Source organism: Mesoplodon densirostris, chromosome 19, assembly GCF_025265405.1.
Source record: "Mesoplodon densirostris isolate mMesDen1 chromosome 19, mMesDen1 primary haplotype, whole genome shotgun sequence".
Classification (NCBI taxonomy): domain Eukaryota; kingdom Metazoa; phylum Chordata; class Mammalia; order Artiodactyla; family Ziphiidae; genus Mesoplodon; species Mesoplodon densirostris.
This window is the reverse complement of record NC_082679.1, coordinates 46,272,343-46,286,522: the sequence shown is the minus strand read 5'-3', so window position 1 is coordinate 46,286,522 and position 14,180 is coordinate 46,272,343. Positions and strand designations below refer to the sequence as shown.

At 52.3% G+C, this 14,180-nt stretch overlaps 1 protein-coding gene across 1 annotated transcript in view; it reads right to left on the bottom strand.

Annotated features, from left to right (window-relative positions):
* The window catches only part of BEAN1 (brain expressed associated with NEDD4 1), a 38,956-nt gene extending 31,135 nt beyond the window's left edge, over positions 1-7,821 (bottom strand). Inside the window, exons 1-2 of the mRNA XM_060083164.1 lie at positions 7,788-7,821; positions 2,501-2,749 (exon numbers count right to left, since the gene is read on the bottom strand). Coding sequence (XP_059939147.1) covers positions 2,501-2,749; positions 7,788-7,821 — 283 coding nt within the window. The remainder of the gene's footprint in view (positions 1-2,500; positions 2,750-7,787) is intronic.
* Positions 7,822-14,180: the final 6,359 nt, after the last annotated feature.

The window sequence follows — 14,180 nt, the reverse complement described above, 5'->3', positions numbered from 1 at the left end:
CTCGGTGGACCCTTGAGAATCTTGTAACTGTCAGGGCTGGAAAGACCCTTAAAGATCAGTTCAATGTCCTCATTTCACAGAAGGGGAAACTGAGAACTGGAGAGGGTGAGGGACTAGTTTAAGGTCCCACAGCTGGCTTTGGAAGGGAATTCATAGATGCCTAGCTCAGACCTTATCATCATCATCATCATCATCATCATCATCATCATCATCACAACAGTTTTAAGAGGAAGATGCTCTGCTCTTTTCATTCTCGTTTTATAAATAAGGCAGTTGAGGCTCAGAGAGGTTATGAAACTTTCCAGGGTCACACAGCTGCGAATTACAGGCTGGGACTAGAACCCAGGTCTGTTTGACTCCAAAGCCCACACTGTCAGCCAGCACACTCCCTTAAAAGGCACCTAATATATTAAACTACCAATTCAGAAATAGGGACCTAGAGAATGAAACTGTCTCTTCCCCAATTCCCCCTGTACCCCCAAGTGAACATCCAGGTGTCAGGATGTCTGTGCAGCAATGGACTGCCAGGTCACTCTAACACCCATTTGCAATGGAGGAGACATTTTCAGAAAGTAATCCATCTTCCCATGCTGCTGGAGATCTGAACTGATTCAGTCTCTCCTGGCATGTCCCCAGGTGACAGGAGGCTATGGGAAGATTAAGGAGTTATAGTTCTTATTTCTAGGGAGTGCGGTCACTTCACGTGCAGAAACCAAACTGCACCTTTGGTTGGATGTGGAGCCGAGCAGGTACTTGCAGGGGAAGTTGTCAGTCACAAGCCAATGGGAAAAGAGCCTGGTCCCTCTAGGTCCCAGGGGGCATTCGGCTTCCCTGATCCTGGGGATGATATCATTGTGGACAGAACTCTTCTGTAAGAGGCGGGTCCAGAGGTCCCACCCTTTTCTCCTCCAGGGATCCCTTTTATCATATATTTTTTTTCTCCAAAGGGGTCCCCTGTTTTGACGGGGCCAATTGGCCAAACTACACTAATAACTGATTATTCTATTTAATAAACAAATCAAACACCTATCTTTGGAGAGCCTGAGCTCAGAAGTCCAATTCCTGAGTGCTAATATCAACTCTGCCACTTTCTGGCAGTGTGACTTTGGACAAAGCACTTCACCTCTCTGAGGTGCAGTGTCTTCCTGGGGAAAGCAGGGTAAGAACACTTAACCTGCCGTGAGGATGGGGGTTATGTATGGAAAGCCCATGGCAGGAGGTGTGTGGCTGCAAAATGTTCATTCTGCTGCCTGAGGGGGGTGGGAGGGAGGGGGCCATGACTGCTGCTGACCTGGGAATCCCTCTTCAGGTGGCTTCTTCCAGCTCAGCCTGTCCTGGTATGAACCCCAGGCTGGCCTGACACCCACTCCCAGTCCCCATAGAAACCCAGTCAAGAGTTCCGATGGGGTAAGTGAAGGTAGGATGTGATCTCCTCAGGCCTGGTAGAACCGGCGTGGCACGCTGCTTGGGGAACTGTGATTTCACACCAGAAAACTCACAGAGCATCTCAGGGCCTGGGATCTGTGCTTTCTAAAAATACATGTGTGTACGTGTGTCTGTGTTCATTTCTGCGGGTGTGCTGGTGTGCACTGTGGCTGCATGTGAGTCTGGAGGAGGATGTAAGTGGGCTGACAGGTCATCTCTTGCGCTGTTTCCAGAGAGGTCTTTCTTAAAGGCAAAATGGATTATGTCACTTGCTGAAAAGTCTTCCACAGCCTCCCGTGCCCTCAGGAAAATGTCCTGGCTTCCACGCCAACCTCCACAGTTCCAGGGCTGTTTCCCTCTCTAGTGAGTTGGCATAGTATGGGCGCTTAGTAAATGCACGCTGAATGTACACTTACTGTAAGGCTATCCTGGTGGCACCTGATGCCATGGAGGGTGCTGACCAGCTCCAATACTTCAAGCAGTTGTCCCCAAGGTCCTGCGTCTCCTAGAGGCTCCCTGTACCCCCTTTCCTCCCACTGGGCCTTGTGACACTGAGATGAAGGCTGGGGTTTTGTAGGGTGTGGGGAGGTGGGAGATGACCTCCCAGGGCAGGGGGCACCAAAAACCCTTGCGTTACGTATCGTTTTCCATGGTCAATTTGGGTGTTTGGTGGACAGCGTGTTAGGTTCCCAGGTGGCCAGGAGGCTGGCAAGGGGCCGGCAGGTTTGGCCATGGGTCAGGTAGACATTTCCGTATGTGGAGATGTTGTGGGCACGCCGGCTTTCAGGGTGGCTCACGTTCACCAGACACCTGCATGTGCCAGTTAAGATCACCAAAATCACTGCAACAGGTTCCCCGAAGTGGGTAACAGTTTCATTGTGCAAATGAGAAAACTCATAGGCTCCGTAACATAACCCACCCGAAGTCACCCAGAGAGAAGAGGTGGAGGAAGAGCAATGCAGGGAGGGAATCTGTCACCACCACCCCCCGCCAGTGCCCCTTGGTTACTGCAGGGCCACCCCACAGAGATCTGACACCAGGTCACGTCTCCCCCCATGCCCGCCTCACTCAGCACCCAGCATCTGAGGCGAGGCGTGTCCCTGCCTGTGACTCATCTCCGACTGGATTGTCTGGCTGGAAACTGGAGGGCGGGCCGGCGGGCTGCGGTATTCCAGGTTCTGAAGTGGCTGAATGGTGGGCGGCGAGTCCACGTCACTCCCACTTTGCTTCACGTCCCTGCTCCCGGAATACCTCCTTTCTGTAGCCACTGCGACACTCTGATCTCGATCAATGAGCCTGTGGTTAGTGGACTGGCGCCGTATCACTGGCGGAGGCGGCCAGGTAACAGCGGGGACAGGACGGTCAGCGCATGCGCGGCAGAGGCACCCAGACTGGAGGGTTGAGCTTCACCGGGGTCCACGGCAGACGGGGCAGGGCCGCGCAGGGGCTGGCCTCTGGGATGGGCCACGTCTGTGCAGCGCCTGCTCAGCCCATTGGATCTCAAAACAAATCCCCATTTTACAGCTGACACAGAAAGGAGTCTCAGAAATGAGGGAGGCGGGTCTTTAAGTCTGGGACGCAGCTGATGGTCTCCCTAATGGAGAAAAACATTCCTTGGCAAGTGCGGGTAGATGTCATTACAGGCATACCTCGGAGATATTGCGGTTTGGTGGTCGCGAGTCTCCAGACCACCGCAATACAGCGAGTCACGATTTTTTTGGTGTCCCAGTGCATATCAAAGTTAGGTTCACCCTATACTGTAGTCTGTTAGGTTTGCAGTAGACATTTATTTAAAAAACAATGTACATACCTTAATTTAAAAATACTTTATTGGGACTTCCCTGGCGGCCCAGTTAAGACTCCCTGTTCCCAATGCAGGGGGCTCGGGTTCGAACCCTGGTCGAGGAACTAAGATCCCGCATGCCGCATGGTGTGGCCAAAAAAAAAAAGAAAAAAAACTTTGTTGCTAAAAATCGCTAACCATCATCTGAGCCTTCAGTGAGTGGTAATCTTTTTGTGACAGTAACATCAAAAATCACTGGTCACAGATCATCACAGCAAATACAGCAGCAATGAAAAAGTTTGAAATGTTGTGAGAATCACCAAAATGTAACATAAGGGACATGAAGTGGGCAAATGCAGTTGGAAAAATGGCATGGATAAGACTTGCTTGACGCAAGGTTGCTCCAAAACTTCAGTTGGTAAAAACAAGCAATATCTATGAAGAGCAATAAAACGAGGTATGCCTGTAAACGTTTGTCATGTGATTAAATGAAGAAGCAAATGAACTCAGGAGTGGAGGAGAAAAAGAGTGAGAGGACAGTGGCAGAGAGGCTGGCAGAGGACACGGAGGTTTGCAAACAAGTAACTTGGTCCTGATGTTAGAAAAGGGATCCAAGTATGTGGCAGCCTCTGCAGCAAGGAGGCCTTCTGCCCCCATGCAACATCTGGCCACATGTGTGCTACCCTGGGTTGGTCAGGAAATGCGTGGAGGTTACTGGGTCTTCAGGTTGCCTTGATTTACCTGGAGTAGTCCTCTATTGGATCAGCTGCCTTCCCCGCTGCCACCAAGGCCCAACTTCTAAGACTTGATATACTGACTAACTACATAAACGGGTCCACTTGCAAATCAGCAAATAGGTCCTGACCAAGGGTGTAGAGAAGCCTGATTCAGGGCCCAGAAAACACCAAAGAGGGCATAGAAAAGTATTATTACAGCGGTGAAACATGGGATGTGACCCCAGTGTCCAATAAGAGAGGAGAGGCTGAGAAAATTTTGGCATACGCTTATAATGGAATATTGTATAGCCGTGGAATCATGTTTTTAAAGAAATTTTAATAACATAAAAGACTTTGAGTATACTGTTAAGAGGGGGGAAAACCCCACCAGGTAAGCAGGTTCTAGAACTCTGCCTACAATATGATCCTTACTTTGTAAGGAAAAAAAAAAAGAGAAAATATTCACACATAGAAAAAGATTAAAAGGAAATAGACTAAAATATCCACAGTCACGTACTCTCTGGGCAGTGGTGGGATTGAGGAGGCTTTTTATGTTCTTTTATTTTTTAAAAATGATTTTCCAAATTTTCTTCAATGAACATGTATTACTTTTATAATCTGAAAAATCATTAAAATGAAGATTTGAAAACACCTTTTATGCTAACAAAATAAAGAATAATTAAATGAATAAATCAGTGATAGTTAACTCATTGGAAGTTTTAAACGCTAATTTAATTGCCTTTGAACATGCCATTTTTTATTGCCAAAATTTAAAAAAGTTAACTTGTCTTTGAACTTACTGATAAGGAGCTTTATTAACATGTTAGGAAAATAATCTCCACTGGTTTTAACCTTCATCACATTTTTCCTGGCGCTTGAGCAGGTCGTATTTGCCAGATTTTTGAGAAAATAGTTTCTGCCATGAACCTTAAGGTTTATCTTCAGGCAAGCTATACACTTGGCAATAATAATAACAATAATAGACCTTATGTTTGGGAAACACTTTATAATTTGCAAAGCATACGAAGTGCTGGTTATTGTTCTAGTCTCTGGGGATATGAGAGTGAGCAAAATGGTTAAAAGTCCCTGCCTTTGGGGAGTTTACATTATATTGATGAGGGCAGACAATAAACAAATGAATAAGATATATAAATGTTGGGGGTGATAAGCGCTATGGAGAAAAATGGAGAGAAGAGAGATAGGGAGTAAATGCGGGGGGAGCTGCTCTTTTAAATCAGTTTGATAGTGTTTGAATAGAAAAAATGAAGATGTCTCTAAAGATTCTATAGCCCATGGGCAATTAACACATAGAGATACAATGATTGAAGATATCCATTGAGGAAGCATTCCATTAACTAATTACATATCGTCTAAGATAAAATGTGCTAATTATCAATTTTACAAACTCATAAAATTATGATGAGTCATAGTGATGTTTTAAATTTTCTATACTTAGCAAAGTTAGTCCTTAACCTTTCTAAGCCTCAGTGTTCTCATCTATAAAATAGGGACAATTATAGTACTTAGATCAGAGGGCCGTCCTCAGACTCCAGAGAGAAAATACTTATGCTTGGGAAAGAGCATGCATTCAGTGCATGCTCATAATGCAGACATAGCAAGGCTATTGCGAGGGGTCCATTCGTCACTGCCACGTGTTTCCTGTATATTGTTTCTCCAGTCCTCACAACTACACTGGGAGATGTAGGCTATTTGTTCCCCTTTTCAAGAGGAAATTGAGGCTCTGAAAGGTAAATCTCCTGCCAGAATCACAAGCCATAAACCCAGGTAGTCCAGCTCCAAGAAGCTGTGCTCTCAGCCACAACTGTACTTTGTGCCAGGGCGATTCAGAAGCCCTCCTGGCTTCAGTTTCTCCCTTTAGGAGGCTGAGAGCTGGCTGCCACCTTCTCGTCCCTTACCCTGTGCTGTGAGCACTTTCAGGGCAAAGACTTCAGGTAACAGGCGTCTGAGTGTGTCTAACTGATTATTCCCCAAGACTGAAGGAGGTGCCCGTATCCCCATCACGTTGCTGCCTGGCTGTACTCCACTATGTGAACCAGGTGACACAAACCTCCTAAATTAGTTTCTGATTAACTCCTTTGGGAAGAAGAGGTGAGGATTATGGAAGATGCTGGGATGTGAAACCCTGGTGGGTGAATGGGGGAGGGGTGGGAGTAGGCTACAGAGGAAGAAGATGACAGAGGGGGTTTTTGTGTAGAAACAGCCCCCAGGAGGCAGCCCATTCTGCCTGTCTCACTAGGTCCCCACCAGGCAGCATGTGGACAGACCCCCCCCATCGCCCCCATTCTCATAGCTGGGGCACAGGTGAGCAGGACTAACACGGGTGTCCACAAGCTGGACACTTGTTTTCTTCCCAACAATGCTCCTGGTTACCTACACCCTCCATGCCACCCCAAGGATTCCAGCATCCTCTCCCAGGCCTTGGGCCTCATTGGTTCTGCTCTGGGTCTGAAGCCTCAGCTGCACAGACTGGGCAGATCTCTTCCTGGGGCCCTTCCAGCTCTGAACTTCTAACCTCTCAGTCAGCCACGGGCTCCATTTCCTCCCCAAGGGTTATCATTTCTGGTGCCTCGTGGCTCAGTCGCCTGGATGAACACACCACGGTCAGCGCAGGTTCAGGGTTGGGACCCCTCAGACTTCCCGCTGTCTCCTTGCCCTGGTGACTGCTCCTGCTGCTCTTCACTGCCTGTCTGAACTGTCACCACTGGAACATCCAAGCCACCTGACTGTCTGATTGCTCCTCAGGGAAAGCAGTCCTCCCCAGGCCCCAGGCCCCGGAGTGGAGGGAGGTGTGAATTCCCTCGCACAGAGTGTGAGCAGCGGACATCAGTCAAGGGCAGAAGAAAAGAGCTGATCAGATGCGGTCTTTCCCAACCTGGATGGAGATGACAGGTAGGGAGGGGAGCACCGCTGGGAGGCAGAGCGCCCAGGGAGGAGGGAACAGCTGAGAAAGGGCAGGCCCTAAAGAGGGGGTTTTGCACTGCAGTTAGATGTCAACAAGCCCTTGGGGGATTCAGAGGCCTCCTTGGAGGGGGACTAAGGGGGTTGGGAGGGGGTCGTGTCGCCGCCACCTCAGGGCAACTCGCTTTGCCTCAGCATCCACTGGTGAACGACACCTGTAGTCAACCTGAACTGAGTAATGGCTGAGTGCCAAGCACCATGCTAGGCCCCCTACAAGCATCACCTCACTGAATCCTCCCAACCCACCTTCCCCATGTTTCAGATGGGGAAACTGAGGCTCAGAGAGGTTAAGTATCTTGCCTAACATCACACGGCTAGGAAGTCAGCCAAGCCCCCCCTCTGGTTCCAAAGCCCTCAAACACTCTGCTCACGACAGAATCCTACCTACTTGTCAGCGGAGGCAATTGAGGCACAGGGAGGTGAAGCCACTTGTTCCAGTGGAGCAGTCAGGATGTTTGAGGAGAGTCAGGAGGGGCTTGCTTAAGGCGGGTGCCCGTGGACTGTGTGAATCAAGACCAAGGACCAAGCTCCAGGAGCCCCCGCCACTCACACCTGTCACTGGTACCCTCCCCTTCCCAGCCTGGGCCTGGCCATCTCCGCTGGCACGGCGCGTGGGATCAGGAGGGCAGCCCTGGGTCCTCCGCGTGCCAGCCTCAGGACCGCCGGGCCGATGGGGAGAGGGGGAGGGTCGTGCGAGTCTGCCGTGGGTCTGGTGGGCACTACCCAACTTCCGAGAGCGATTAGGGAGAGGCGGCTGTACCGCTTGGCGCTGCGCAGCCAGCCAGAGCGGCCGCCTCGGACTCAGCCTCGAGTCCCGCTTACCGCGCCAGGGAAAGTCGGCCCCGGAGCTGGAGAAGGTGCGGCGGGGACACCACCTCTCCCACCGATGGTGCTGAGATAGGCCAGCTTGGTAGGCATCGAAGCGGGGTCATGGCCCTGGTGGCCCGCCCGTCGGAGGGTCAAACTTCCCGGCTCGAGGGTCGGGGGTGGGTTCTAGCTTCAAACTCCACAAAGCCCGGAGCCCCTTTCCTCTTCTACCCCGACCAAAAGTGCGTCCTAGTTTACCCTTCTTGGGTGGGTTGTTCAGGGGTCCGCGAAACCGAGGGCGCGGGGTCGTGAAGACTGTCTTATGTTCCCTCTATGGGGTGGATGTTTGTTTGGGACTCAAGTCGGGCAAGAACCGGGAGACCTCTCCATCCCTGCGGCCCGATGGCATGCTCAGGGGCAGCCACGGCCCGCGCGAGTCCCGGTGGCCCGCCCGGGGGCGCGGGGGTCGGGGCCGGGGTCCGCGGGAGAGCGGGGATCCCGTTCGGAGCGCGCTGCGGTTCCGCCGCGGACCGCGCTGAGCGACCCCGGGTGTGTGTTTGCACCGGGGCCGCCGCAGAGCGCAGGGGAGGGGGCCGGGACCCCATCCCCGCCCCTCCCCAGCGCCGCCCCCGGCCCCACGCCCCTTACTCGGCTTGGCTGCCTCGCTCCGCTCCGTGCGCCGCACTGCCGGCTCCAGCTTCGGCCGCAGCTCAGGTTCCCGCTCTGGCTCCGCTCCCGCTCCGGTTCCCGCTTGGATGCCGCTGCGCTCGGGCTCCGGCTCCGGCGTTGCGGGGGGCGCGCCGCTCCGCCTCGGCCTGCTTGGCGCGCAGGGGCGTGGCGGGGCGGGGCCCTGCCGAGCCGACCCGGGGCCCAAGATCCCCGGCCGAGGCGGTGGCGGCGGTGGTGGCGGCGGCGGCTTCCCGGCTTCCCGGCTTCCTGGCCCCGGCCCTGCCTCAGCCCCGCCCGGCCGCCTGCCGGCCCCGCGCCGCCGCCCACGCCACGGCCGCCCGCTCCCGCCGCCCTGCGCCGCGGCTCCGGGGCCTCAGCAGCGCTGGGCCGCCGCCCGGGTCATTCCTGAGCTGGGGGGACGCGGCGGAGGGGGAGGGCCGAGCCGCGCCCCTCTGCGCACTGCCAGCCCGACACCCACACAGCGGCAGGCGGGGCGGCGCGGCGAGGAGGCCGGGAGATGCAGGGAGGCCGGCGTGCCAGCCAGACGTGTGAGGACAGACGGACAGGCGTGTGTAGAGAGTGACATACAGACAGGCGGGAGCAGAGGCGCAGACTCAGACATGTGCAGAGAAGGGCAGACAAACGCTATGTGCAGGGCAGGACAGCCAGACAGGTTGTTCAGAGGCAAGCCTGGGCATCCGGGCAGGGGACCCCTGTCACGGCCACTGGGAGGGGCGGACGCCCAGTTGCCGCGCGGTGAGTTCTAGGGTGTTCGGGAATGTCAGCTAGGCCCGGCTGAAGCCTTCCTCTCCTGAGCGACTAGCTTGCCTGTTTCCTTTACTCCTGGCCTGATCCTATGCCCTCTGTATCCCCCTATCCCCAAACCTTGGGCATAGAACTTGACCTTGGCAGATGCATGCCTGCCTCAAGGGGTGCCTGGCTCAGGAAGGGGCTCCTGGCTTTCTGGACCTGCCCTGTCCCCACTCTACTTTGGGCCCTTGGACAAGTCCAGCCCATCCGCCAGACCTCCCTTTCTTTATTACATTAGAGCTCCGGTTTATTGCGCTCTGGCTAGTCCTGGTGCTTTCCAGTTACTTGTGGAATCATTTATTTAATCTCCCCTACTTAACTGGGAGTCCCAGGAGGGAGACCCTTGGGGGCCTGCACAGAGCATGCACTCTAAATTTGATGAATGAATTGATGAAATACTTTGTTGATAATTCTCCTAACCCCCATTTTGTCGATGGCAGCTAATAAGTGGTTGTCAAAAATCAAACAGGATAAAGAGCTGCACATACTGATGATAAAACTTGGGGAAGGAGAGGAGCCATAGGGATGGCGTGGAAGAGAAGCCAGGCAGACAGTGGCACCGCAGGGAGGGTGGGGGCAGAGCAGGCTCTGGTGGAGAAAACAAACCTCACTCCAGCCGACCTCTGACAGTCACCATGGCTTGGGCTTCCCTGGGTGGAGGCGGAGAGACCTGCATGGTGTAGAGCCTTGGTGGGTAAGGACACTTCCCAGCCCCCTTTGGTAACTGTTCATTCTGGGCTCTGCCTCCTGTACTGCCTACCCCATCCCCCAGACTGAGGGGGGTGGAGGGACCCAGGCTGAGGGATTCCAGCTCCATCTGGAGTCATCAGGAGGCATGTGTGCTATGTGGGGCATGGGGCCAGAATAAAGGGAAACATTTCTGAGTCCTAAGAAATGGAACCTGAGGGGCCCTTTGTCCAACCCCATGCATTTATTTTATGGATGAACAAATAAAGGACTGGAGAAAGCAGGGGCAGGCCAGGGCTAGACAGCTAGGATTGGAGGCTCTAGGACTCCCAGGCCAGGGCTGTGCCCCCTGTGCAACCCTCCTGAAAGTGACCTTGACCTTCCTAAGCAGACACCTGCTGATCTGTGCAGGATGGGTATTCTGGTTGTTGAGTGGTTTTACCTGTAGTCTGTCCCCTTTGGCAAGACTGTGTGTATGTGTATTTTGTGGCAGGGCCTTGTGGAAGGCTCTAGCTGATAAAGAATTCATCCCCCTCTACCCTCTGTTTGAGCATCGCTGGGCTGGCAAATCTGGCTTGTTCTTCACACTGGAGCCCAGAATGGGAATTGGTTTCCACTGGGCATGGTGGTGTTGGGGTCTAGGTTTGGGGAGTTGGCTTATATTGATTTGCCTGTCTGTACATCCATAAACAGGACACTGGAGAAACATAAAAAGGTGAAAAAAGAACAGAAAAGCTGGTCACTGTTAATGTTGAGGTTTCTTTTTCTTTCTTTTTAATCTCACATCTGTACGAGTGTCCCTAATGGAGTGAGCTTGCTCACTCTCTCTTCTATGTCACGCTTCTCATGGCTGCCTAGCGTTGCATCCGATGGCTGTACCGTATTTTATCTAACCAATTCTCTACTGCTGGGCATTCACTTTTGAGTTTTTCACACTTCTAGACAGCACCACAGTGAACATCCTCATGGGTAAGTTTGTGCATGTCTGTGATTGTTCTTGATTTCAGTGGGTTATGTCCATATAGTTTTGAAGCTTTCTTCTGTATGGGGTCAGACTTGCAGGAGGGACATTTCCTGGGCACCAGGGAAGCACAGTGATATTTAGTGTCTGCTACACCAAGGGCGGGGTAGGGAGGCTGGAGGGAGGAGCCTGGGAGAGGTTATGCAGTGCCATCTGAGGACAGTGAGGTGCCAGGCTGTGGGGACCTGCCCTAGAGTGTGCTCTGTATTACCCTTGTCACTCATAGGTATGGTCAACTTATCAATTCTATTGTTGGGGGGAATCTTCTGATACTAAGGGTGGAGGAGGGAAGGAGGAAGGGCCATCAGGATGGTCTGGCCTCTGGGTGGGATATCTGTCTCAAAAACCCAGCACAGGGAATTCCCTGGCGGTCCAGTGATTAGGACTCTGCGCTTTCACTACCAAGGGCGCAGGTTCAGTCCCTGGTTAGGGAGCTAAGATCCCGCAAGCCGTGCAGCAATCAATCAATCAGTCAATCCCATTACACCCTTCAGGAAGGTTACCTTGTACTAGTGATATCCCTTATACAGAATTATGTCAAAAGCATCTTCCCAACCTTGAATTACGTTACAGAGGGCCCGGCTCTCCAGACTGCCTTTGGGGGTGGGGAGTACACCATGCTCTAAAAAGAGAACGAAGTGAGGGAGGAAAACCTAACCCACCAGCTTTAAAAGGATTTTTCCTCTTTCCCTCTGATTTTTGCTAATGGTCCCCTTGAACATGTTAAGGGGGATGAAGGAAGAGAAGAGGGCTTGGTTCTTGCTTGGTGGCGGGTGGGGTCAGGAACCAGAGCCCTCCCAAGGCCAACAAGTTCTGAGGTGGTGCTGAAGTAGAGAGAGGAAGCTGGGGGCAGGGAAGCACCTGTAAAACCTGAGGCAGCCCCTTCTGGAGTTGCTCTCCGCTGAGAGCATGGAGGGTGTTGTGCTTTCACCCCACTTTACGGATGAGGAGACTGAGACCCACCGAATTTAAGTGACTTTCCAGAGATTCACACCTGGTTAAGCCACTCCAGGTAAGATGATGAAACACTTTTAAAACAGGCAGAAAAGATTACCAGCTGTCCTTCGAATTGACTATTCTGTGTTAACCCGGCACATGGTTGTCTGTTTCTATAGGAGTTTGTAGCTTTCATGGTCTCTAAGCTGTTTTATTATTTTGGAAGTTGTAGAAAACTGATTGTGATGGGAAATTGTTCTTGTTCATTAAGATGCAAATACATTTTATCAGGTGAAGTCAATTGAGATCTTGTAGAGAGGGGGCTAAAAGCTATACTTGTGGCTGTGCTTCGGATTCTCCTTTAAATTGTGTATAATGTCTTATTTTTCCCTAAGTAATTAATCCGTTAAATGAAATCTTTGACATGTGTTGTTTATTTTATATTTGTATAACATTCATGATTTTATCCTTTTAAAAATGTATCTTTTAACAGTAGTAAGCTGGGGACTGCATCCAGATGGGTCTGTTTTACATCAGAGCTTAGCCTTTCATTGGAGGCATCAGGCCCAAGGCCCTCAGAAGAGACGGAAATGAGTGCGGGCTGGGTCAGTCCTAGAGGGCTTTCTGGAAGACGGAGGGGGTGGGGTCTGAGGGGTGGGGAAGGATTTAGAGAGGGACACCTGAAGACAGAAGGCTTTCCAGGATGGAGGGTGGGGCCTGGGGTGGAGAAGGAGTATGGAGGCTGGTGAAGAGGCCTGTCTGGATGAAGGGTGGGCTCTGGGGTGCCAGGTGCCAGACGGAGGATGGAGGTGGGATTCCACGGAGAGGAGACTGTACCTGATGCTGTAGGCAGCGGGGAGCCACCATAGGCTCTTGAGGGAGGAAGGGACTTAAAGAAATGGACCTGCTGAGGAGGCTGGTCTCTGGGTTCCTAAACCCTTCTGGGCACTGAATAGGCCCCGAACACCCTTTCTCCCGGGTGGAGGGCTGGGGCAGGCTGCCCCTCGCTGTCTCCTGGTAGGAGGGAAGCCTCCCTTCCAGGGCTCTGAGAGAAGGTCCCCAGGTAATGAGTGTAGAAGTCAGCCCCTCCTCTCTTATCCCCAGAGGCCCATCTCAGGGAGCCTATTTCTGGGCCTGCTTGAAGATCTGTACTCAGGGTAGAGCTCATTTCAGGGTCAGCTGGCTGCAGGGTGAGCAGGGTCTGCATGCACACTTTGCTGCTGCTGTTCCCAGCCAGTCATGACACGTCCTCCCTGTGACCATACCCTCTGTCAACCACTCTACGTGCATTATTCAATTCCATCCTTATGGTATCCTGTGGAGGGGGACAATATTTTCTCCATTTTTTTTTTATTATTGTGCAGGCAGGAGGTTTATGGAGGCTGAGTAAGTTGTTCAAGTTCACATGGCTAATTAGGGGCAGAACCCAGGTTTGCACCCAAGCCTGCTTGACCCCAAAACAAAGCCAAAATAGTCATGATCTCTCCTTTGTGGGGCTTACTGCTTAGAGGAGGTGACAGACGTTAACCACGGAGTGACAGAGATAAACGTCAAGTTGCCATGATGAGACATGCCACAAGTTTGGGAAGCATGTGAGTGAATGTCATGGGAGGTCTGACCTTGTCAGGGTGTGGGACGAGGCGGGAGAAGCGGGCAGGGGACAGGACCGCTTTCGATCTTGAGAGCAGTGGAAGGCATAAGAATGTTTTAAACAATATTGGAGGAGTGGTGGTGGCATAATCAGACCTACGTTTGTTTTTTGGGTTTTTTGGCTGCGCGACATGTGGGATCTTAGTTTGCCCACCACAGATCGAACCCGCGCCCCCTGCATTGGAAGCACGGAATCCTAATCACTGGACCGCCAGTGAAGTCCCCAGACCTGCGTTTTGAGATTGCTTTATTGGTAGTGGGGAGTTAGTTGGGGGCAAGACCGAATGGAGGCAGGGAGGCTGAGAGGTGGTGAGCACACTAGCCCAGGAGGGAAGTGATGGTGGCCCTGGAGCTGGAGAGAGATGAACCCGTTAGAGGTAGATGTTGAAGGTAAAATCAATGAGACGTGGTGATGTCTTGGGTATGGGCGTGGCGGGAGTGGATGGAATCGGGGATGATGCCTAGACTTCTGGTTGGTGCAGCGGGATGGACAGTGTTGCCGTTCACCGAGGAGCAGAACATTGGGAGGGAATCAAGTTTGGGGAAGAAGAACATGAGTGTGATTTTACACATGATGAATTTCGGGAGTCGCTGGTAGGCAGCAGAACTCTGAGGGGTGTCCAGGCTGCAAAGACAACCTAAGGACTGAACCCTAGGCTTAGACATGCAGGCATCAGAATTGATTGATCCATCCATT